Consider the following 27,002-nt stretch of genomic DNA (forward strand, 5'->3'; position numbering starts at 1 on the left):
TATTGCTTCTCTAGTTCTTTTAATTGTGATGTTAGGGTGTCAGTTTTAGATCTTTCCTGCTTTCTCTTGTGGGCATTTAGTGCTATATATTTCCCTTTACACATTGCTTTAAATGTGTCCTAGAGATTCTGGTATGTTGTAACTTTGTTCTCATTGGTTTTAAAGAGCATCTTTATTTCTGCTGTCATTTTGTTATGTACCCAGTCGTCATTCAGGAGCAGGTTGTTCAGTTTCCATGTAGTTGAGTGGTTTTCAATGTGTTTCTTAGTCCTGAGTTCTAGTTTGATTGCACTGTGGTCTGAGGGACAGTTTGTTATAATTTCTGTTCTTTCACATTTGCTGAGGAGTGCTTTACTACCAACTATGTGGTCAGTTTTGGAATCAGTGTGATGTGGTGCTGAGAACAATGTATATTCTGTTGATTTGGGTTGGAGAGTTTTGCAGAAGTCTATTAATTCTGCTTGGTGCAGAATTGAGTTCAATTTCTGGATATCCTTGTTAACTTTCTGCCTTGTTGATCTGTCCAATGTTGACAGTGGGGTGTTACAGTCTCCCATTATTATTGTATGAGAATCTAAGTCTCTTTGTAAGTCTCTAAGGACTTGTTTTATGAATCTGGGTGCTCCTGTATTGGGTGCATATATATTTAGGATAGTCAGCTCTTCATGCTGAATTGATCCCTTTACCATTATGTAATGGCCTTCTTTGTCTCTTTTGATCTTTGATGGTTTAAAGTCTGTTTTATCAGAGACTAGGATTGCAACCCCTGCCTTTCTTTGTTTTCCATTTGCTTGGTAGATTTTCCTCCATCCCTTTATTTGAGCCTATGTGTGTCTCTGCATGTGAGATGGCTCTCCTGAATACAGCAAACTGATGGGTCTTGACGCTTTATCTGATTGGCCAGTCTGTGTCTTTTAATTGGATCATTTAGTCCATTTACATTTAAGGTTAATATTGTCATGTGTGAACTTGATCCTGTCATTATGATATTAGCTGGTTATTTTGCTCGCTAGTTGATGCAGTTTCTTCCTAGTATCGATGGTCTTTACATTTTGGCATGTTTTTGCAATGGCTGGTACTGGTAGTTCCTTTCCATGTTTAGTGCTTCCTTCAGGATCTCTTGTGGGGCAGGCTTAGTGGTGACAATATCTCTAAGCCTTTGCTTGTCTGTACAGGATTTTATTTCTCCTTCACTTATGAAACTTAGTTTAGCTGGATATGAAATTCTGAGTTGAAAATTATTTTCCTCAAGAATGTTGGATATTGGCCCCCACTGTCTTCTGGTTTGGAGTGTTTCTGCCGAGATTTCTGCTGTTAGTCTCATGGGCTTCCCTTTGTGGGTAATCCGACCTTTCCTTCTGGCTGCCCTTAACTTTTTTTCCTTCATTTCAACTTTGGTGAATCTGACAATTATGTGTCTGGAGTTGCTCTTCTCCAGGAGTATCTTTGTGAAGTTCTCTGTATTTCCTGAATTTGAATGTCAGCCTGCCTTACTTGGTTGGGGAAGTTCTCCTGGATATTATTCTGCAGAGTGTTTTCCAACTTTGTCCCATTCTCCCCATCACTTTCAAGCATTGCAGTCAGACGTAGATTTGGTCTTTTCACATAATCTCATGTTTCTTGGAGGCTCTATTCATTTTTTTTTTACTCTTTTTTTTTTTTTCTCTAAACTCTCTTCTTGCTTCATTTCATTCATTCGATCTTCAATCACTGGTACTCTTTTTTCCAGTTTATCGAGTCAGTTACTGAAGCTTGTGCATTTCTCATGGAATTCTCGTGTCATGCTTTTCACCTCTATCAGTTTATTTATGGACTTCTCTGCCTTGATTGTTCTAGTTATCCATTATTTTTTAAAGGTTTTTAGTTTCTTTGCATTGGGTTCCTAGTTCCTCCTTTAGCTCTGAGAAGTTTCATCGACTGAAGCCTTCTTCTCTCAACTCGTCCAAGTCATTCTCCAACCAGCTTTGTTCCGTTGCTGGTGATGAGCTGCGTTCCCTTGGAGGGGTAGATGCACTCTGATTTTTTGAATTTCCAGCTTTTCTGCACTGTTTTTTCCTCATCTTTGCGGTTTTATCTGCCTTTGGTCTTTGATGATGATGATGTAGTGATGCAGTTTTGGTGTAGATGTCCTTTCTATTTGTTAGTTTTGTTTCTAACAGTCAGGACCCTCTGTTACAGGTCTGTTGGAGTTTGCCTGAGGTCCACTCTAGACCCTGTTTGCCTAGGTATCAACAGCGGAGGCTGCAGAAGACAGAATATTGCTGAACAGCAAGTGTTGCTGTCTGATTCTTGCTCTGGAAGCTTCGTCTCAGAGGTGTACCCAGCCATGTGAGGTGTGAGGTGTCAGCCAGCACCTAGTGGGGGATGTCTCCCAGTTAGGCTACTTGGGAGTCAGGGGCCCACTTGAGCAGGCAATCTGTCCATTCTCAGATCTCAACCTCTGTGCTGGGAGAACCACTGCTCTCTTCAAAGCTGTCAGACAGGGACATTTGCATCTGCAGAGGTTTCTGCTGCTTTTTGTTTAGCTATGCCCTGTCCCCAGAGGTGGTGTCTACAGAGGCAGGCAGGCCTCCTTGAGCTGCGGTGGGCTCCACCCAGTTCGAGCTTCCCAGTGGCTTTGTTTACCTACTTAAACCTCAGCAGTAGCGGATGCCCCTCCCCCAGCCTCGATGCCACCTTACAGTTAGATCTCAGAATACTGTGCTAGCAAAGAGGGAGGCTCCTTGGGCATGGGACCCTCTGGGATACGTGTGAGATATAATTGCCTGGTGTGTCATTTGCTAAGACCCCTAGTAAAGAACACTATTGGGGTGGGAGTTGCCCGATTTTCCAGTTGTTGCGTGTCTCAGTTTCCCTTGGCTAAGAAAAGGAGTTCCCTTCTCCCTTGCACTTCCCAGGTGAGATGATGCCTTGCCCTGCTTCAGCTCTCGCTGGATGGGCTGCACCCACTGACCAGCTGTGACCGTCCAACACAACCCAGTGAAATGAACCCAGTATCTCAGTTGAAAATGCAGAAATCACCCATCTTTTGTGTCGCTCATGCTGGGAGCTGGAGGCTGGAGCTGTTCCTATTTGGCCATCTTAACCCTCTGATTGTAGACCTTTCTTTAATATAGAAATAAATGCCATTCAAATTATAATGGCATTTTTAAATTTAAATATAAACATGTGAGCTACTTGATCACAGGAACTATATCACATTCTCTTTTATTCCCTATATACCATTCATGAGTGGATTACGTAAGTGCTGTAAATTGTGCATTTAATGTGTAATGTGAAAAAAATAAACAGAAGCATAGATAGCTGAGTAGATAAATTATTATCTAATTCATATTATGAAACTCTATCACTATACCCAACAATGAGTCTCCTTGGAAATTATAATTATTCACATAGAGAAGTATTATTGCTAAATTAATCACTGAAGAAAAACCAGTTGCACAAAGATCCTATTTTTCCCAAACATGGCATTCATTTTTTGTGTATATTTTACCTAAAGACATTGTCAATGTTTTGACCATTCAGGTAGAAACCATATCTGTGTCTTTGTGGATACAATACTTTCAGCCTCAGATGTAGTCGATCGGTAATCACAAATTCAAATTATATTCCTCACATTTACTATCATGCAAGCCACAGCCCTATATTCTTATACTTGGTTTCCTGATATATATTTTTAATTATTTTCCCTACATTTGCACTCTTCTGTTTACTTGTCAATCTTTGTTTAGCTGCCAGACTGGCTTGCTAAAGAAACAAAACAAAACAAAACAACAATGACGTTTTGGCTGGTTTTCTTTAACACTAGATTAAATTATTTTGCCTGTAAATTAAAATAGAAACCTGTATACATCACATAAAGCTACAGATTCTTGCTCTGGAAGCTTCGTCTCAGAAGTGTATCCAGCCATGTGAGGTGTGAGGTGTCAGTCTGCACCTAGTTGGGGATTTCTCCTAGTTAGGCTACTCAGGGGTCAGAGACTCACTTGAGCAGGCAGTCTGTCCATTCTCAGATCTCAATCTCCATGCTGGGAGAACCACTGCTCTCCTCAAAGCTGTCAGACAGGGACATTTACATCTGCAGAGGTTTCTGGTGCTTTTTGTTTAACTATGCCCTGTCCCCAGAGGTGATGTCTACAGAGGCAGGCAGGCCTCCTTGAGCTGCAGGGGCTTCACCAAGTTCCAGCTCCCAGTGGCTTTGTTTACCTACTTAAACCTCAGCAATGGTGGGTGCCCCTCCCCCAGCCTCACTGCCACCTTGCAGTTAGATCTCAGACTGCTGTGCTAGCAATGAGGGAGGCTCCTCGGGCATGTGACTATCTGGGCCAGGCATAGGATATTATCTCCTGGTGTTCCATTTACTAAGACCCTTGATAAAGCATAATATTAGGGTGGTAGTTTTCTGATTTTCCAGATGTTGCGTATCTCAGTTTTTCTTGGCTAGGAAAAAGAATTCCCATCCCCCTTGCACTTACCAGGTAAGGGGATGTCTCACCCTGCTTCAGCTCTCGCTGGTTGGGCTTCACCCACTGACCAGGACTGACTATCCAACATGCCCCTGCAAGATGAACCCACTATCTCAGTTGAAAATGCAGAAATCACCCATCTTCTGTGTCACTCATGCTGGGAGCTGGCAGCTGGAGCCATTCCTATTTGGCCATCTTAACCCTCTGATTGGAGCCCTTTCTTTAATATAGAAATAAATGCCATTCAAATTCTTTAAATATAAACATGTGAGCTACTTGAGCACAGAAGCTATATCACATTCTCTTTTATTCTCTACATACCATTCATGAGTGGATTATGTAAGTGCTGTAAATTGTGCATTAAATGTGTAACATGAAAAAAAAAACAGAAGCATAGATAATTGAGTAGATAAATTATTATCTAATTCATATTATAAAACTCTATCACTTTACCCAACAATGAGTCTCCTAGGATTTTGTAATTACTGACATAGAGAAGTATTATTACTAAATTAATCACTGAAGAAAAACCAGTTGCAGAAAGATCATATTTTTCCCAAACATAGCATTCATTTTTTTGTACATATTTTACTTAAAGGCATTGTCAATGTTTTCACCATTCAGGTAGAAACCATATCTGTGTCTTTGTGGATACAATACTTTCAGCCTCAGATGTAGTCAGTCAGTAATCACAAATTCAAATTATATTCCTCACATTTACTTTCATCAATGCAAGCCACAGCCCTATAGTCTCATACTTGGTTTCCTGATATATACTTTTAATTATTTTCCCTACATTTACACTCTTCTGTTTACTTGACAGTCTTTGTTTAGCTGCCAGACTGGCTTGTTCAAGAAACAAAACAAAACAAAACAGCAATGACCTTTTGACTGGTTTTCCTTAATAGTATACCAAATTATTTTGCCTGTATATTAAAATAGAAACCCGTATACATCACATAAAGCTACACAAGGCCTCCAATTTCAACCATATTTTCTTTTGTATAATCTCTGGTATACGATTTACTCTAAAATTCATACTTGTGGGAATAGTTTGCAAATATCAGGACTTTCTCTCATTCTGTGATTTGTTTTCTTTAGCCACTCTCTGTCTAGAGTCTACCAAAGGTTTCATCTCACTGTATATGTGATCTGTCACATCAGTTTTTTCTGATTGCTCCACAGATGGCTAATAGTTTTCTCTGGGTTTCTGATCATGTTCCACCATTTATATCACACATAATAATATCCTTCAGAGTATAAACATACCTTACTTTATTGCACTTTGTTTTATTATGGTTTCCACATATTTAGTTTCTTTTTCATTTTTTTGTTTTCTTTCTTTTTTTTGTTTTTTTTACAAATTGAATGTTTGTGGCAATTGCACATCATGCAAGTCTATTGACATCATTTTTCAAACTGCAAGTAACTAATTGATATCTCTGTGACCCATTTTGTTAATTTTTCACAAAAGTTCAAGATTTTTCACTATTATTATATCTGCCATGGTGATCTGTGATTGGTGATTTTTCATATTACTATTATAATTGGTTTGGGGCATCACAAACTATGTCCATATAAGATGTCCAACTTAATAAATGGGTGTCTACTGAGTGCCCCACATATCAGTTGTTTCCTCGTCTGTCTCCCACCACTCAGACCTATTTCCTGAGACACAAAGACATTGAAATTAAGCCAGTTAATAAACTTAGAAAGGTCCCTAAGTAGAAAGGTGAGTACCACATCTTTCACTTTAAATCAAAAGCTAGAAATAATTAAGAAACATGAGGAACGCATGTTAAAAGCTTAGAAAGACTTAAAACTAGGCCTCTTGCATCAAACGGCCAAGCTGTGAATAAAAGAAATAAAATAAAACAAAGTTCATAAAGGATATTAGAAGTGTTCCTCCAGTGAATGCCCAAATGGTAAAAAGTAAAACCCCATTATCATTGATGTGAAGACGTTTTAATCTGGATATATCAAACCAGCCACAACCATAACTTAAGTCTAACCCTAATCCAGTACAAGACCCTACCTCTTTTTAATCTATGAAGGCTGAAATAGGTGAGGGAGCCATAGAGAAAAATTTGGAAAGCTAGCAGACATTGGCCCATGAGGCTGAGGAAGAAAAAAGAAAATCTATCTCTATAACAAAGAAGTGCAAAATAAAGTAACAAGTGCCAATGTAGAATCTGCAGAAAATTAATTAGACAACCTAGCTAAGATCATTGATGATGATGATTACACTAAACAACAGAATTTGAATGTTGACAAAACAGTCCTTTATTGAAAAAATATGTCATCTGAGACTTTAGTAGCTAAAGAGGGGAAGTCAATGCCTGACTTTAAAGCGTTGAAAGACGGTGACTCTTTTGTTAGTGGCTAATTCAGCTAGTGAATTTAAGTTGAAGACAAGATTCATTTATTATTTTGAAAGCACTAGAGTCTTTGAGAATTACACATTGAGAATCTGAGAATCTGCATTGCCCGTGTTCTATAAACAGACAAAAAATGACTATATGACACCACATCTGTTTAAAGCATGACTCACTGAATATTTTAAGTTGACTGTTGAGATCTACTCCTTAGAAAATAAAATTTGTTTCAAAATATTACTGTTTAATGACAATGCACATGGACACCCAAAAGTTCTGATGAATATGTACAAAGAGATTAATGTTGTTTTCACGCCCACCAACATTACATCTATTCTGCAGCCCACTAATAAAGGTGTAAATTTACTTTCAAGTTTTATTATTTAAGAAATACATTTTGTAATGCTATTGTTGTCTTAGATTGTGATTTCTGTGATTAATATGAACAGAGTAAATTGTAAACCTTCTGTAAATAATTTGCCATATTGGAAACTAAAACATTTGCAATTCATAGGAACAGGATAGCATATCAACATTAACAGGAGTTTGGAAGAACTGGATTCCAATCCTCATGGATGACTTGAGAAGTTCAAGACTTTGTAACTACAGATATGTTTTCTTCAATTTCTTTCAATAATGTTTTATCATTTTTATTGTAAAGATCTTATATCTTCATGGTTAAATCTATTCCTACATATTTCATTTTTGTAGCTTTGTAAATGTGATTTCTTTTTTTCACTCTTTTTTTTTTTTCAATTTAGATATTGGAATCCAGAAACACAACTGATTTTTTGGATGATGATTTAGCACCATCTACCTTTACCGGATTTGTTGATCAATTTTAAGAGCTTCTGTTGGAGTCTTTAGGATTTTCTATGTATAAAATCATGTCATATGCAGAGACGGATAATTTGATTTTCTCCTTTCCAATGAATGTCCTTTATTTCTTTCTCTTGGCTAATTGCTAAGGCTAGAAATTCTAATGTTATATTGAATAAGAGTCGTCAATATGGACATCTTTGTCTTGTTCCAGATCTTAGAGACAAAGCTTTCCAACTTTCCTTTTTTAGTGTGATGTTACCTGTGCATTTGTCATATATGGCCTGAATAAGTTTGAAGTGTTTTTTAGTACACTTTATTTGTTGAACGTTTAACGTTTTCCTCATGAAGAAATGTAAATTTTATCAAATGCTTTTTGTGCATCGACTGATAAAATTGTATGTTTTTTCTTAATTCTCTTGATATAATGTATTACATTTATTGATTTACATATGCTTTACCTTCTCTGCATCCCTGGGATAAATCCCAGTTCACCATTGTGTATAATCTCTTTGATGTGCTCTTGGATTTGGTTAGTTAGCAGTTGTTGAGCATTTTTGCATCTATATTCACCAGGATTATTGGTCTATTAAATCCCCCCCCCCCACCCCTCTCTCTCTCTCTGGCTCCTTCTTTCTGGTTTTAGTATCAAGGTAACCACACTCTTGAAAAATTATTTTTGAAGCATTTACTTTAGTGTTTTGGAAAAAATATTTGAGAAAAATGGATCAATTTTTTAATTATACTTTAAGTTCTGGGATACATGTGCAGATCATGCAGGTTTGATACATAGGTATACATGTCACATGATGCTTTGCTGCACCCATCAACCAGTCACCTATGTTTTAAGCCCCACATGCATTAGGTATTTGCCCTAATGCACTCCCTCCCCTTGCCACCCAGTGCGACAGGCCCCAGTGTGTTATATACCCCTCCATGTGTCCATGTGTTCTCGTTGCTCAACTTGCACTTAGCAGTGAGAACATGAAATGTTTGGTTTTCTGTTCCTGTGTTAGTTTGCTGAGAATGATGTTTTCCAGCTTGGTCTATGTTCCCACAAATGACACAAACTCATTCTTTCTTATAGCTGCATAGTATTCCATGGTGAACATTGCCACATTTTCTTTATCCAGTCTATCAATCATTGAGGGGCATTTGGGTTGGTTCTAAGTCCTTGGTATTGTGAATAGTGCTGCAATAAACATATTTGTGTGTGTACCTTTATAGTAGTATGATTTATAATGCTTTGGGTAGATGTCCAGTAATGGGATTGCTGGAGCAAATGGTATTTCTAGTTCTAGATCCTTGAGTGATATCCACACTGTCTTCCACAATGGTTGAACTAATTTACACTCCCACCAACTGTGTAAAAACATTCCTATTTCTCCACATCCTCTCCAGCACCAGTTGTTTCCTGACTTTTTAATGATTGCAATTCTAACTACTGTGAGATGGTATCTTATTGTCGCTTTGATTTGCATTTCTCTGATGATAATGATGATGAGCTTTTTTTCATGTTTGTTGGCTGCATACATGTCTTCTTTTGAGAACTATCTGTTCATATCCTTTACCCAGTTTTGGATGGGGTTGTTTGTTTTTGCCTTGTAAAGTTGTTTAAGTTCTTTGTAGATTCTGGGTATTAGCACTTTGTCACATGGAGAGATTGCAAAAATGTTCTCCCTGTCTGTAGGTTTCCTGTTCACTCTGATGATAGTTTATTTTGCTGTGCAGAAGCTCTTCAGGTTAATTACATCCCATTTGTCAACTCTGGCTGTTTTTCCAATTGCTTTTGGTGCTTTAGTCATGTCGTATTTGCCCATGCCTACGTCCTGAATGGCATTGCCTAGGTTTTCTCCTCGGGTTTTCATGGTTTTAGGTTTTACGTTTAATTCTTTAATCCATCTTGAGTTAGTACTGAAGCTGTCAGTTCATGGTTTTTCGTTTTTGCTTTTTCATGTGATTTCTTATTACTGCTTCAGTCTTGATACTCATTATTTCCCTGTTGATGTTTCTATTTCTTTTTAATTCAATGCTGGTTGGTTGTGTGTGTCCAAAAAATTTTCTATGTTCTTTTGGTTTTTTATTTGTTGGCATGAACTTGTTTATGATAGTATCTTATAATCTTTTGTATTTCTGTGTATCAGTTGTTATGTATCTTTTTCATCTCTCATTTTATTTATTTCTGTCATCACTTTTTGTAATTAATCTAGCTGAAGATTTTTCAATTTTATGTATTCAATAAATCAACTTTTGTCTTGTTGATTTTTAAATATTTAAAAAATCTGTTTTATCTATTTCCATTATAATCTTTGTTATATTACTTATCTACTATTTTTTAGTTTAGTTTCTGTTTTCACATTTCTTGAGGTGGTATAGGTTGTTTATTTAAGATATTTCTGCATTTTTAATGAAGACGTTTATTGGTATATATTTGTTGTTTTAGAACTTATTTTTTCGATATCTTCTAGGTTTTGTTATATTGTCTTTCCATTTTTATTTTTCTCATATATTTTAGTATAATTTATCTATATACCCAATGGTTGTTTATGAGCACAGTTAATTTCCATGTAGTTGTACATGTTCCCAAATTATTTCTTTTATTGATTTCTAGTTTTATTCCGCTGTGGAAAAAACCGACCTAATTTTGATTTAAAAACACTTTAAGACCTATTTTGACCTAAAATATGGTCTATTCTAGAAGATGTTTCATGTGCTGTTGAGAAGATTACATATTCTGCAGATGTTCGATGGAATGTTCTGTAAATGTCCATGTTAGATTTATCTTACCTAGAGTGCAGTTTAACTCTGAGGTTTCTTCTTTGATTTTCTGTCTGAATTATGTTTTTATTATTGTAAGTAAAGTACTGAAGTCTTCTACTATTATATCACGGTAAATCTCTCTCCTCAGCTCTGTAAATTTTGCTTTATATATTTGGATGTTCCAGTGTTATGACTATATATATTTACAATTTTATTCTGTTGCTCTAGTGTGTTCTTGATTATTATATAATGGCTAATTTCTTATCAATCTCGACTTAACATATATTTTAACTAAGAATAGCTACTACTGCAATTTTTTTATTGTTTACAATGACAATAAACAAAGTTTTCTATTTCTTTCCTTTTAGTCTATGTATGCCTTCATAGGGAAAGTGAGTTTTCTGTGGGGACAATAGAGTTGAGTTTTAATTATTTATCTATTCAGTCACTCTATGTCTTTCACCTGGATCATTCAATCAATTTCATTCCGTAATATTATTAATAGATAAAGATTTGCTACCTCCATTTTGTTAATTCTTTTCCAGGTTACTTTTTGTATCTCCTTTCTCTCTCAATCTCTCTCTCTTTCTCTGTCTCTTTCTCTCTCTGTCTCTCTCTCCCTCTCTCTCTCTCTCTTTCTGTCTGTCTCTCTATCTCTCTTTGTGTCTTCCTTTAATGGTTAAGAAATTTTCTCTAGTAGTATGTTTTCATTTCATGCCACTTTTGTGTATTGTGTCTAAGTTTGGCTTCCTAGTTAATGAAAGATTTACAAGAATATTTTTTTGTTAGATAGTGTAAACTGATGACAACTTTGAGCACAAAGAAAACTAAACACAACTGTATTTTGACATAATTTTGTCTTCCACATAATGACTTCTTGATGTCTAAATTTATATCTTTTCAAATTTCCATCTCTTAACCAATTGTAGTTACTATTTTCTTTAATATCTTGTCTTTTTTCTTCATTATAAAGATATAAATGGCTTATATACCACAATTATACTATTAGAGTATTCTGAATTTGTCTTTATAATTGCTTTTACTAGTGCTTTTCATGCCTTCAGACGTGTACTTGTTACATGTGAGTGTCCTTTTCTTTCCAATAAAAAAATTTTCCTTCTTATTATTTCTTATAAGATTTGTCTGGTGTTTATGAATACCTTAGCTTTTGTTGGTGTGGGAAAATCTTATCATTCTTTCCGGTTTTAAGAATTGCTTTGGTAGGCACAGTATCTTTGCATGGCAGATTTATTTTCAGAACCTTAAATGTATATCTTATTTTCCTCTTGCTCACGGATTGATTTATTTTATTTTATTTTATTTTATTTTGAGAAATTTGATGAAACTTGAATTGTGACATTGTTTAATATGGTACAAACTTTTTCTCATATTGCTATCACTATTCTTTCTTTGTATTTGCCTTTTAACCATTTAAATAGGATGTGCCTTTGGGAAATACTCTTTGGATTAAATTTGATTAGAGTACCTGGATACTGTCATCTTTCTCTAGATTTACAAAATGTTCCATCATTATTTTCTTAAGTATGCTCTCTAGACCTTTTTATTTCTTATCTCCTTCAAGAACTCCTATTATACGGAGATAGTTTGCTTAATAATATTTGATACTTTCCGTAGGCTTACTTCACTAATTTTAATTATTTCTCTTTTTTGGCTCTTCTGACTGCATAATTACATATGTTTTACCTTTAGGATTGCTGATTCCTTACTCTGTTTGACCAAGTCTGCTGTTGAAGTTTTCTAAAGAGTTCTTCAATTCACTTCACTTATTTTTTTTTTTATTGGCTATCTTTTTATTTATAAAACATTTCCACTTCTTTGCAAAATTTATCATCTATTACCTGGATTATTCTCTAAAATGTGTTTTTTTTCAACTTTATATTCATATGTGCTGTGATTTCTGAATTTTTAAAATAGGTGTGCACTGAATTTCTCATCAAAAATTTTACGGAGCATCTGAACTTTAATTCTGCACTGTAACTTAAAACCAGACTTGCAGTGATTTCTAGGTCTTGGAGAGACTTAAGCAATAACTGAAACTTAATCTCAAATGTTATACTTGTTTGCAGGTCATAGTAAAGCTCTGTATGAGGACCTGAGAATTGTAAAAAATACGGGCCAAAGATTCAGACCTTTCTTTGGACTTTGGTCCCTGCAGTGTTATGATACTGGTCAAACTCCGCAGCGTGGCATTCCTGCTAATAGGAACACCAAGCAGTTGCTGAGATCTGTGTGCCTGTCACTGTGATTAGTACTCCCACTCTTGTTTCCAATTCAACCCAGGTCATTCAATCCTCAGGCCGCTCCTAATGCCTCTCCTGGGGTAGGACAAAAATGGGTTTTCCAAAAAGAATCACAGATCCATGAAGAAACTGAACATTCCCCTCAAATTTCCTCCTCTGATCTTGGTAACTTTAGGTATAGTTCTCTCACAGTGGTGTGTCTTCTTGGTGGGTGGAAGGGGTGTCATAATCCAAAAAAAATTATTTATCTTACAGATCATGAATTTTCCCATCTCTATGAGTCCTGGGATTTTCTTCTTCTCTTTTTAGCTCTGGTGAATTCAACGTGGCTTTTTGTATTTCCATAGTTACTATCTGTCTCTTTGTGTCGGAATTAATTTGGGGGGTGTTATTTCATCATTTTACTGACATCACTCCTCAAGGAATATTTTTATGAGTTTGTAAACCATTATGATTTTAGAATTTAGAGTATGTACCAAATATTTAAAAAGTTGTGTATTTATTACTTAAGTGTCCTGTATAATTATTTAATTGTGTACTGTTTCTAGTAAATAATTACTATATATTGAAGCCATGTGTTTCTAACACAAACTTTCTTGTAGAGACTGAAAGTATATGGCAGAATACAGGGACAATATAATTACACATACGGAAACGTCTTCAGATTTTTATTAAAGCATAGGTAAACTATATTATTCTACATGATGCAGATTATTCTTTATGATGCACAGATTATTTTCGTTGTAGGAAATGAAAGAATTTGTCCAGATCTCTGCCAAAGATGGCACCGTGGTGTTTTCTCTGGGGCCAGTTGTGCAAAATATTATGGAAGGGAAGGCTGATCTCATCATTTCAGACTTGGCCCAGATTCCACAGAAGGTGAGTACAACCTCCAGTCCTTATAAGCAGCCATTTACACAGCGAAGAAAGTGTGACTTTCCATTTGGAATTTGAATCTCATTTTCTGCTTTGCATTAACAGGCACTACTTCCACATAAAAAATTTTAAAGCATTACAGTAGTGTATGTGGACTCAACTAATCATTTCCCTATGAATTCTTGAAATTACTTTGGAAATACTTCTCTTTGTTGTCATTTGTTTGTGACAAAATGAAAAGAAAATACTAAGTTCCTATCTCACATTTTGTGATTTTAAATCTTTTTTTTTTTTTTTTAGACGGAGTCTCGCTCTGTCGCCTAGTCTGGAGTGCAGTGGCGTGATCTCGGCTCACTTCCACACTTGCTGGTTCACGCCATTATCTTGCCTCTGCCTCCCGAGTAGCTGGGACTACGACACCCAGCTAATTTTTTGTATTTTTAGTAGCCTAGTAGCTGACACTACAGGCACCCACCACCACGACCCGCTAATTTTCTGTATTTTTAGTAGAGAGGGGGTTTCACCATTTAGCCTGGATGGTCTCACTCTAATGATCTCGTGATCCATCCACCTCGGGCTCCCAAAGTGCTGGGATTACAGGCCTGAGCCACGGCGCCCGCCCAAGGTTTTAAGACTTAAGGTCTGTGCTGACTACTCAAAAACAAACAAATCAAAAAACAAACAAACAAAAAAAACAGAAACAATGCTGAAGTGTACTAACCCCAAGGAACATATAAAGGGAGGGCTGATATAACAAAGATAGAGAAGAATTATGCTCAAGAATCTCCTCAACATATTTGATTGTATAAGAACTCCATCCACTGTACTTGGGCATGAAAGTAGAAGCTTCGATTAATGTAGTCTTTCTTATGAATTAGAATTTTCTAGAATTAAAAAGCAATTACAATTTTGATGTTACAGTCTAGCAATCAGATAATTTTAACTTTCTTCTTATCGCAATTCTAGACTTCCACTCTTTAGGTACTACTATATATACACTATCCAAGGAGTTTTTAAAAATTTAATGGTTAATTAAATTTCATAAAACTCAATAAAAGCAAGCATGCTAATTAGGATTGTGAAATTTGTTTTGCTTATGAAATTGGAACATCTATGTATTCCTATGTTTTCAAATGCAATATTTTCATATAGGTTTCCCATTAAAAAGTATGTGACAAAAGGCATAAAGATGAACAAAATTCAACATTGAACATAAATTCTAAGTAACTTCTGTCTTTTTCTTTTTTAATTAAAAATAAATTAATATATAAAATCAAGGAGCGAAGGAGGCATGAAGAAAAGCAGAAAGTAAAGACGACTAACTATCCAAAAACAAATAGCAAAATCTAAAGCAAAGATTTTCTATGAAGAGAATAGCATGGAAAAGACTCATCCCCACGATTCAGTTACCTCCATCAAGTCCCTCCTACATCATGTGGGAATTGTGGTAGTTACACTTCAAGATGAGATTTTGGTGGGGACAAAACCAAACCATATCAGGCCATTATGATCTCCTGTTTTGGTTACAAATGCACACTTTTAATAATCCTTTATAATTTTAAGGTCTTGACTTTGCACACCAATATTAGTTGACACATTTACTTGCTAAAGGAAAATCTTGATTTCGTAACAGTCATTCTTTAAAAGTTGTGTAAGTAAATTTTGGTGGTGTATTAAAATCCAAATCCATAGTACGACAAGTAAGACTGCCTAACGTCTTCATTCCAAATTAACTGTCTTTTGTAATCTCCTGCCCTCAACTTTCTCTGTGATCTATACACATTGGGATGCTCTCCATATGTCCATGACCTTTAATCTTTCTGTTCTTTATTGGAAAATCACTTCTTGGCCACACACTGCCTAGGTCCAATCAAAGCTTTCACCTTATATCATATGTTACCTGCCTCATTAAGTTTTTCTAATTATTTCATATAGAAGTACTTGTGTTTTTTGTCTGGAACTCTAAACATCCTGTATTGTTCATGTGATTCGTATCAAAATAGTCTTTATATTATAGCTATTCAATGTATTATCAGCTAATTAGTGAGGGTCCACATAGGTAAAGTGATGTAAAATATTTGTTTTCCAAAACCACCTTGTAATTTTGGGCTTTGTGTGGAATGACAGAAAGTGTGCATATGTTGTGTATGTTTGTGTTTTGTGTGAATTAGAAACTTTAAAAAAATCTTTTGTGGTAGAGTGAGTCAATGTATGTGGCCAAGATGACTGACTGAAAGTAGGTAATGTGCATGGCCCTCACAAAGAGGAACAGAAGGGGTGAGTAAATAGAACCCTTCAACTGCAATATATATTTTAGAGTTTATCTCATATTAAGTGTTTTCACTAATACAAGGCACACTTCTGAGATGTTGCAGATTAGGTCTAGAATACTACAATAAAACAAATATTGCAATGAAGTGAGTCACACAATTTGCTTTGGTTTATAAGGCATAGAAAAAGTTATACTTACACAATGCTGTAGTGTATTCAGTCTGCGATAATATTAAGTCTATAAAGTACATACCTTAATTAAAAACACTTAATTGCTAAAGAGTGCTAATGGTCATCTGAATCTTCAGTGAGTGCAACTTTTTTTGATGGAGAGTTTTGCATCAATGTTGATGGTTGATAACCTTTTATGGTGGTGGCTGCTAGCAGTTGGCATGGCTGTGACAATTTCTTAAAAATAAGACAACAATGGCATTTGCAACATACATTAACCCACTCTTTCACAAAAGATTTTTTTCAGCATGTAACGTTGTCAGATAGCATTTTACCCATTGAGGATCTTCTTTCAGAACTGGAATTAATCCTCTCAAACTCTAATGCTGCTTTATAAAGTAAGTTTAAGTAATATTCTAAATCTCCTGTTGTCATTCAACAATGTTCATAATGTCTTCACCAGGAGTAGATTCCATCTCAAGAAAGAAGTCTCTTTGCTCTTCCCTAAGAAGTAACTCCTAACTTATTTGTTTTATCATGCAATTTCATCAATTCTGTTACATCATTAAGTTCCACTTCTAATTATAGTTATCTTTCTAGTTTTATTATATTTGCAGTTACTTTATCCGTGGAAGTTTTATTATAGAACCAACAGGTTCATATGTTTACTGTCCAATAATAGTCCGATTACACTGAAACATCAGGTTTGGCAGCAAAGAAGGAGTTTAATATTTGCAGGACACTGAGCAAGGAGAGGAGAAGAGAATCTCAAATCCAGCTCCTTAAGGAGCTCTGGGCTGGAGGTTTTAAGGAGATCATAGATGGTGATGGACTGAAAAATTGGGGTAATTGATTGGTTAGGGTAATAGGGACAAAGTTATCAGAGCAAGAAACAACATTATTTGCTGAGTCAGTTCCTTGTGGGGTCCTCTAGATCAGCTGGCATCAGTGAAGTCCCTCAGATCAGCTGGCATCAGTGAGGTCCTTCAGACCTGCTGAGTCAGTAGTTTTATCAGTGTGCTGGACCTGAAGGAATATCTCAGAAGGAACGTTGATCATTTCATAATGCTTAAGTTATTATCTATAGAAGATTTAAGAGGAACTACAATCTCGTAACAAAGTCTGCATAATTCCACGACAATAGCCAAATAACTATGAGGAAGTGAGTCAGAGAACAAGCAAACCTAATGATTAATGCTGAATGTACTACAAGCTTGATTTACTTTTCTCTTTTTCTCTCTTTATCTTTGATTACCTTAACAAAGTTTATAAAGATAGTGACATCTTCACACTCTCAATATCTTACATGATGGTTGTGAGAATCAACATGTATATGCTATATCATAAATGAACATTTAAAATATTATGCTACATAACAGAAACCAGTCACGAAATACCACATATTGTATGATTCCGTGTATTAAAAATTGTCCAGAATAGGTAAATCTATAGAGAGAGAAATTCAATTAGTAATTACCCAGCACAGGGGAAATGCAGAAACTAGAGGTGAAGAGGAAAAGGTTAAAGGCTATAGGACTTATTTTGAGGAGATTCAAGGGCTGTCAAATAGATTGTTGTGGTAGATGCACAGTTCTGTGAATATACTATGAAACATTAAATTTTACACAATAATTGATAAATTGTATGATATTTAAATTATATGTCAACAAAGGGTACAAAAATATATGGACCATGTTTTGTCATTTTATCTTTAGTTCTGTGTCAAATGAACTGCAGAAACATGACCTTTCACTGCTACTATTCTGGACACTCTTCTAAAATATCTTGCATAAGACGGATGGCATGCCCATACAAGATCCTTGATATTAGCTGAAGGGTAGCACTCATAAACATAAACGGGAAATTAATCACATCTGTGTAAACAGGTCATTTACCTTCATTTGTCTCCTTGCCATCCACATGCTTAAAATGTTGATTTAATGATATTGTATGTACTTTGAAGTATAATGGTTACATTTTAACTTCTTGGCTAATTTATCTTTGGATATAACCATGAGAAATGACAGAAAGGAATAGCAACTGGAAAACAAGCATTGCATTGCACAAGGATGTCTGTGAAATGGACTTCAGTAATTCTGCTAATACAACTGAGCTTTTACTTTAGCTCTGGGAGTTGTGGAAAGGTGCTGGTGTGGGCGGCAGAATATAGCCTTTGGATGAATATGAAGACAATCCTGGAAGAGCTTGTCCAGAGAGGTCATGAGGTGACTGTCCTGGCATCTTCAGCTTCCATTCTTTTTGATCCCAACAACTCATCCGCTCTTAAAATTGAAGTTTTTCCTACATCTTTAACTAAAACTGAGTTTGAGAATATCGCCATGCAAGAGGTTAAGAGATGGTCAGAACTTCCAAAAGATACATTTTGGTTATATTTTTCACAAATGCAAGAAATCACATGGAGGTTTGGTGACATAATTAGAAATTTCTGTAAAGATGTGGTTTCAAATAAGAAATTAATGAAGAAACTACAAGAGTCAAGATTTGACGTCGTTTTTGCAGATGCTATTTTTCCTTGTAGTGAGCTGCTGGCTGAGCTATTTAACATACCCCTTGTGTACAGTCTCCGCTTCACTCCTGGTTATGTTTTTGAAAAGCATTGTGGAGGATTTCTTTTCCCTCCCTCCTACGTACCTGTTGTTATGTCAGAATTAAGTGATCAAATGACTTTCATGGAGAGGGTAAAAAATATGATCTATGTGCTTTATTTTGACTTTTATTTCCAAATGCATGACATGAAGAAGTGGGATCGGTTTTATAGTGAAGTTCTAGGTAAGTATTTTTTTTCAATCTGTAACTTATTTATGTCTTTGAAGCAGAGCTTACATAAAGCTCTAAAGTCAGGGTAGTGGGGTTTTGGTAAGTGAATTTATAAAATGAAAATACAAGATGATCTATCAATCTCAGAAATATTATAGAAAAGCTTAAATTACAGAGTCAGATAAAACCCTGTGGCCATGATTCACACAGAAAACCCCAGGAAATCATAAACCTACGTATCAGTGCCTCTAAGACTTTAAGTAATTACACATCTGTTTTACTATACAGAGTTTTACATGTTAAAAACAGTAAAACCCATCAAATAACATCTTACTCAATGCATAGATTTTGAATGAGTAGTTACACATTTTTCTACAACTATCTATATAACTGCCAAAATTATTTTTTTCTGTGAAGCCTAGTTTTCTTATTTAGAAATCAAAAGATCTTCCCATGTTACCAGAAGTTTTCTTTCACAGTAGAGAGAGAGAATGTCTATATCTCTGATGCAAAAATCATTAAAGATAATTTGAAATGTCTAATGTTTCTATACTCTTTCATTAAAGAATTGGAAACCATTCATTTAAAGTCCAATCATCTTATTGGAATGTGAAGGTTGTTATGTCTACATAGTTGTTTTTCAAACTATGTCTCTTTATTAAAAGATATAAGACAGATTAAGGTTGAGTACAAATCTTTATTTCAATAATTTCTCAAAAATTTCTAGATATAATTTACAAACATATTTACTTAAAAATAAGATTATTAGGATCTTAGCTTGCATCTAAAAGAGTACAAAGTTTTCATCCATACTCTCCACATAGTCCACAGTTCACTTGAAGAACCAAAGATAAAAGAATTAGCTTAATGAGTGTTATAAACTAGACTATTTCTTAGAAAATTATTTTTATGGGTACAGCAGAATTAATTGAATATGGAGCTCAAAGAGTTGTTTAAATGTCCATATACTACTATTGAAGCTTTAAAAAGAAAAGAAATTGATGTGTAATTATCTGTGGCTTATTGTAATAATTATTTATGATTGTGAGTATACTGATGTGATATTAGAGATGTAGCTTAACCTCACAATTCTCCTACTACTTTGCCTTTCTTATAAATATTCATGGGCAAAATAAAAAATACATAAAATTAAATTATATCTATGAATGAACATATGCATATAGTTTTCAAAGCACAGACGCTTTTGCCTATATTTTTGCCTTCATTTTTCTAACCCCTTTCAGAAAATAACCTAATGTAATTATCTTGTATCATCCACCTTTTCTTTTCTTTTTCTTGTCAGGAAGACCCACTACATTATTTGAGACAATGGGGAAAGCTGACATATGGCTTATTCGAAACTCCTGGAATTTTCAGTTTCCACATCCACTCTTACCAAATGTTGATTTTGTTGGAGGACTCCACTGCAAACCTGCCAAACCCCTACCTAAGGTAAACATACTGTCATTGGTTTTATTTTGTTGGCTTTGAATTTTCAGTAGAAATGATTCTACAGTCTTCATTCAGAGTGTTTGACTTACACTTAAAGAAAGATGGGAAGTGGGTGGGGTAAAGCAGATACCAATTAGAGCTCATGCACATAGTGATACCATCACACGTATGTGAGTTTTATGAGTACTACTAATAGAGGGGAATACTAAGGAGACTTCAAAAATAGAGTTGGTTAAATTAAAGTCTCCCTTATTTAACACCTAAGAAGGTATTGATCATGCATTCAAATAATATTTACAAAGGGATTAGCACAAAACACAGGTAAGTGCACAATTTTCAGTGAAAATAATGGACACAGTTTCTGTCCCCACATACCTTACATTCTACTTGAAAAGATAGAATATGTGCAAGTAATAAAAATTACATAAAAACTATTATCTCAAGGAAAAACCCAATGTCAAGAAAGCATCAGTGGAGATAATAGAAAGTATCCTAGAGTCACTGATTACTACGATGAGAGCTGAACAATGTGTAGGAATAAGTAAAAGAATGATGGGGAGAGATTGACAAAGGAAGGAAAGCAGGTAAAGTCATCAGGATAGTTCTCAAGTCCTCAGGTTTTATTTGCAGGGAGAGACTAAGAATCAGATGATGCTGAGAGGCAAATTAGAGCCAGATACATATTAGGAGTTGAAATACTTATTTTAACACTTTTAAAAACTATGAAAAAGAGTTAAGAAAGAAAGATACATGAAAAGATTCTCTTCTTTAAGAAGAGCTTTCAAGATATTCAATGATTAAATTGCAGGAGGGTCAGAATAAAGAGCCAGCCATTCAGGAAATTTTGCATGGATTCAGGTAACAGATGATGGAAAAGTGGACGAGTATGTTGATAGGAATAATGATACCTACATTTACAAAAATAGTGACAACTTTATATTGTGTTGTGTGAAAAAATATTAACACAGAAAAACACTTGAAGTGTCTCTGGCTTGTAGTCAGTTATTCAGAGATATTGTTTATTTTGCAATTATTATTATTTTGCCATTATTACTAATACTACTAATTACTTAGCATGTGCAGGTCACTTGAGATATTATTCTTCATTTAATAGTGCCAGATTTTTCAGTACATCGGAATTATATTATCTTGCAAAGTCATAGTTGACAGACACCATGTGGACTTGACTAAAAGTAGACTTACCAGTTTTGACAGTAAGATGAGCTATCGGGAGAACCGATTCCTGATGTTTAACGTGGGTTCTTTTCTATTTCCTAAGTGTCTCGGCTGGGTTGAGAAATAAAGAGAAAGAGTACAAGAGAGAGAAATTTAAAGCTGGGTTTCCGGGGGAGACATTTCATGCCATCAGGATCCGTGATGTTCCCCAGCCGTAAAACCAGCAAGTTTTTATTAGTAATTTTCAAAAGGGGAGGGAGTGCATGAATAGGATGTGGGTCACAGAGATCACATACTTCACAAGGTAATAAAATATCACAAAGCAAATGGAGGCAGGGCTAGATCACAGGACCATGAATGAGGTGAAATTAAAATTGCTAATGAAGTTTCGGGCACCCATTATCATTGATAACATCTTATCAGAAAACAGGGTTTGAGAGCAGATAATCTGTCTGACCACAGTTTATTAGGTGAGAATTTTTCTCCACCTAATAAGCCTGGGAGCACTATAGGAGACCGGGGCTTATTTCATCCCTTAGGCTTCCACCATAAAAGACGGAATGCCTTAAAAAGGGGCTGTCTATAGGCCTACCTTCAGGGCGCATTCTTTTCTCAGGGATGTTCCTTGCTCAGAAAAAGAATTCAGCGATAATTCTCCTATTTGCTTATGAAAGAGGAGAAATATAGCTTTATTCCGTCCGGCTCACTGGTGGCCAGTTCAAAGTTACCTCTCTTGTTCCCTGAACATCGCTGTTATCCTGTTCTTTTTTTTAAGATGCCCAGATTTCATACTGTTCAAACACACAGGCTCTACAAACAATTTGTGCAATTGACACAATCACAGGGTCCTGAGGCGACATTCATCCTCTTCAGCTTACAAAGAAGATGATAGGACTAAGAAATTAAAGTAAAGACAGGCATAGAAAATCACAAGGATATTCATTGGAGAAGTGATAAGTGTCCATGAAATCTTCACAGTTTATGTTCAGAGATTACAGTAAAGGCAGGTGTAAGAAATTATAAAAGTATTAATTTGGGGAACTAAAAAATGTCCGTGAAATCTTCCCAATTTGTGTTCTTCTGCCACAACTTCAGTCAGTCCCTCCGTCTGGGGTCCCTGACTTCCCACAGCAATGAGCTAGTTGAAATTCTAAAATTCTCCCATAGGTAATGAGGATCTTCACCAGTATCACAGCTTAAAACACTTCTTCAACAAAATAAATGTGTTCCTATAATATTTGCAGAAAAACTCAGTTTCACTTAATCTTACTAAAGCATTTAAATCATTCTTCATTGAGTCCCCAGGGGTTTACATATTACAGCATAAACATACCCTATGAAAGCAGATGATTTTTGCCGTATGACAAGCGACTCATTAAAGCTCCCTGTGTCAGCTTGCCTTAACATCATAGCTGCCTGGCAGAGAAACATAGAGATAATGACAATGCATGTATAATAAAGACCAAATAATTTATACCACTTGTATCTGAATAGTGTTCTTAGTTTCAATACCAAAAAAATTCTGTCGGCATATAAGATTATATTCTTTATGAAAGAACACAATAAACTCATATATTTTAAATTCATATCACACTTTTAAAACGTGTACAAAGCAAGCATTCTTTATTACATTATTAAGTAATATCTTAAAAGATAATTTTTGTCCACATAAAACTGAGATTTTATTCCATTGTTAAAACTCAATATCTATATTGAATGCAAATTGCATGGGCTTTATATGATAACTTTCTCAAGAGACAAAAGCTGAGGTAAGACTAATGAAAAATCTATGCCACCCTGCCCTACTCTTGAAAGATTTTCCCACTCACACTAAGGGAAACCGATAGTGTCAGTAGGAAGGGGAAGAGAGTAGGACTTGTAGAAGGACAAGAAAAAGGATGACTAGTAGTACAATATTGATAATTACTACTATTAGCTGGTGTTACTAACTTACAGAAAGATTTGAATGCAAGTCAGTGGCTGTGAAACCAGTTCTTTGTTTATTATGTAAAATAATTGCTAACCCAGGTTGCTTTCATTTCAGTTAAATATTAGATTCTCAGATAATTTCTATACAAGAGAATAAGATATGACAAAATGTATCAGGTGTTTAAAAATAAATATTGCTGTAAGTTTTATACTATATTCATGTGAAATCATAGAGAGAAAAATATTAATCAAGGTACACCTATTTGACATTATGGAAAATATGCATGAAATTAACATTGGAAGTAGTCCAACATCTTAAATGAAGGAATAATTAAAAACTTATTCTATGTGCATACAATAGCATTACAATAATTTTATCAATGAAATATTCAATTACACTGTCAGCTGTAATACAAACAAAGGGAGTTAGAAAATGATAAATGTAACAAGATGACAAGTTTTTGCAGGAAGAAAATGCATACACAATAAGATTAACATTTTCTAAATAAGCGTCACATGCATACATTTAGCTATATAAATAGGACAAAAGCCACGATGAAAAAATATATTTTACATAAATAATATCACAACATAAAAATTTTAGAAAAATTTTATTTAAAAAAATTTTCCAAGCTTTTATAAAATTTCTTACATTAATCTTATATTATTTTTATGATGTTATTACAGAAGAAGAAACAACCGGTCCATATCAGTGATGAATCTGTAAACAGAGGTTAGATTCCTTCAACACTGCATGGGTAAACAGGGCTCTCAGCATCGAACTAGTGAGGTGAAACACTGAGCATCAGTTACAGGAAATATGGTGAACAGTCAACTACAGTCACGCACAATACCTACATGCCCCAAGTATTACCTGGAATAGCACTACAACGACTCTTACGTCAAGACTAAAAATCATATTTTAAAAACGCTCTGTAATATGTGGTCTGCTCAGTTAACATTTGGACATTTTTTCTTTGTTGTGTTAAGAACCATAAGGAAAAGTTTTACCACAATGATTAAATCCGAAAGTATTTAAGTTTAAATATTGGCTTACATTGGAGAATGCAAGTCAAAATAATTCTCAATCAATTGCAGCCGAGCACATCTTCATGAGGAGTGTAATGTGGTGTGAGTGAGCTACTCAAAAGAAAGACAAGATCTCCCCTGCAGAAAGGCCTGGTGGCCTCTTCTATTCGGGTGCAAGTGCTTCCTCTGAGACACAACAAAGTGATGATGGGAGTTCCTCACATGCAGTTATAAATAGCACATCAGTTTAACAGTGTGATTTCAGGTCAATAGGTGCTCCACCTAAACAATAACCTGAAAATATGATCATTCAACTATGTAACTGTATACTGTACAATTCTGTATTATAAATAAGACTCCTGGACTAATTCACAGAAATTCCAATTACAATACCAAACTCCAGAATGTCAGTGGTTCTTAACCATCAGCTTTTATTTTTGTTTAGTTTTTCAAAAACTACCAGAAAACTCTGACAAACTTTAAGTGAAGTAAAAAGCGCTGTAGAGAAACATAAATGTAGATATAAAATTATCCCAACTGTGAGCAGCTTATCCTCAGAGCTCATAGTGAGAGAAGTAAACACTAATGGCTTCCAACTAAAAGAATCCTACAGAAAACCTGCCTGAAATCAACACAAGTGATTTAGTAGAACAACAATATAGAATTAAAGCTGAGTGGTGCCACTTTCCAAGAACCTATATTAGTAATTTTAGTATTATAAGAGAAGAGTCTGTGTGTAATATTTTTGACATTATCTCCCTGACTACAATGTAATAGCTCCATTTCTTTTCTCCCTTACACACATGCACACAAATACATACACATACACACATAGTTACACAAATATCCTTAGCAGCGTCCACCTATCTCACATTATGTATCTAATTGCAAAAAAACCTGAGTGATTGAGTCAGTTAGAAAATATTATTTATTCCAATGATTACTCAAAATACCTGATTTTCTCTCTTTAGTAATTTGTCCCAATTCTTTCAGTAGTGCCTGCTGTGCTGTTACTCATTTGTGATGAAACAAATTCTTTTCTCACAGGAAATGGAAGAGTTTGTACAGAGCTCTGGAGAAAATGGTGTTGTGGTGTTTTCTCTGGGGTCAATGGTCACTAACATGAAAGAAGAAAGGGCCAACATAATTGCATCAGCCCTTGCCCAGATCCCACAAAAGGTAGGATGAAGTGTCTTACTGGTGTGGAAAACTACTGAAAGAGCCTGCTAAAGATTGTAAGTAATCCAATTATAGAAACTTCTGACAACTGTGAAGTTGGCCAAAAGTTGAAAAATTAGAACAAGGATATTCCTGGACAAACAGTGATAAGTTTGAAAATTGTGGTTACATTTAAAAAGAAAATGTTTTTAAGTATGAACATTCCCCTACGTAAAATATGAGGACAATTAATTGTATGGAGAAAGGTATTTAAAAAGCGTTTGGAGACTTCACCTCCTGTCCCATAAAATTTTGAATTGTGTATGTGATCTACACAGAATGAGTATTAAAGAGTAGATTGAACTCTTTATAGCCGAATATAGCCTTAAATATGCTTATATAACATCCACTGACAGAAGTCATAGTTGTGCCTCAGACATAGAGGTTGCATGTGGCCCTGAGGGAGTTTCTACCCTTGGTATGCATGAGTGGTTTCTATTAGCATCAGTGGAAACTCACTGTTCCATAAGTATCCACCAAAGGCAACTTGAGACCCAGAGTTGTTTTTAATTTCTGATATTAACAGTCATACATACTGCTGAATTTAACTCAATATATTTCAGGTAAGTGAAAATGGTACTTAATGTAGTCTTTAGAATGACTTTCAGGTGTTTTCATAAAAAATGTGTATCCAGAACTGCATCCTTGTAAAAATACAAGTAAGACTCATGATCATTTTTTTCAGAACAGTTTTCCTAATCTCAGTAGTATCCAATGAGTGAAGAACACTTGACTGATTCTTGGGCCATCTCTATTACTTATTGTACTCTGGAAGCTCTTGGTGAATGTTTACTATTATGGAATGTAATATTTCTATTTGCACTTTAAGTCAGATGCTTATATAAAATACCTGACAACAAAGGAGAAGATTGGCTCTGTTAGTAATTATGCGGTATATACTTTATTTAAAGATCTGTGGTAGTATAACACGATTGAATGTCATTAATTTAGGAATAATAACTGCCACATGTGGGGAGCAGGGGAGTAAGGAAAATGAATTCCAATCCTGTGATTAAAAGTGTAAACTATAGGCCAGACACGGTAGCTCACGCCAGTAATCCCAGCACTTTGGGAGACCAAGGCGGGCGGATCACGAGGTCAGGAGTTTGAGACCAACTTGGCCAACATGGTGTAACCCCATCTCTTCTAAAGATACAAAAAATTACCCAGGCATGTTGGCATGCACCTGTGATCACAGCTACTTGGGGGGCTGGGGCAGGAGAATCACTGTAAGAGGTGTACCTGAGTAATGTTCATGGTACTATTCAGAGAAAGAAAGCAAGCCTTTTCTGTACAACCTCACCCACGTCATCATATTCTGACTGGTGTGAGATGCTGTCTCATCATGGTTTTAATTCTCATTTCTCTAATGATGTGTGATGTTAAGCTTTTTTTTTTTTTTTTTTTTTTTTTTTTTTTTT

The 27,002-nt window shown here is 35.3% G+C and overlaps 1 protein-coding gene across 4 annotated transcripts in view; it reads left to right on the forward strand.

The window, feature by feature from the left end:
* Nucleotides 1-18,047: 18,047 nt before the first annotated feature.
* Nucleotides 18,048-27,002, forward strand: part of LOC112624279 (UDP-glucuronosyltransferase 2B9-like) — a 15,284-nt gene continuing 6,329 nt past the window's right edge. Inside the window, exons 1-4 of one of the 4 annotated variants that reach the window (XM_025384791.1) lie at nucleotides 18,048-18,386; nucleotides 18,738-18,789; nucleotides 20,081-20,229; nucleotides 25,411-25,542. In XM_025384791.1, the coding sequence (XP_025240576.1) occupies nucleotides 18,069-18,386; nucleotides 18,738-18,789; nucleotides 20,081-20,229; nucleotides 25,411-25,542 (651 nt within the window). In that variant the 5' untranslated portion in view covers nucleotides 18,048-18,068. Of the gene's footprint in view, nucleotides 18,790-20,080; nucleotides 20,230-25,410; nucleotides 25,543-27,002 lie in introns of all 4 variants that reach the window. The other 3 variants (XM_025384789.1, XM_025384790.1, XM_025384792.1) reach the window with 3 other exon arrangements.

Source organism: Theropithecus gelada, chromosome 5 (assembly GCF_003255815.1).
Source record: "Theropithecus gelada isolate Dixy chromosome 5, Tgel_1.0, whole genome shotgun sequence".
In the NCBI taxonomy this organism is placed as follows: Eukaryota; Metazoa; Chordata; class Mammalia; order Primates; family Cercopithecidae; genus Theropithecus; species Theropithecus gelada.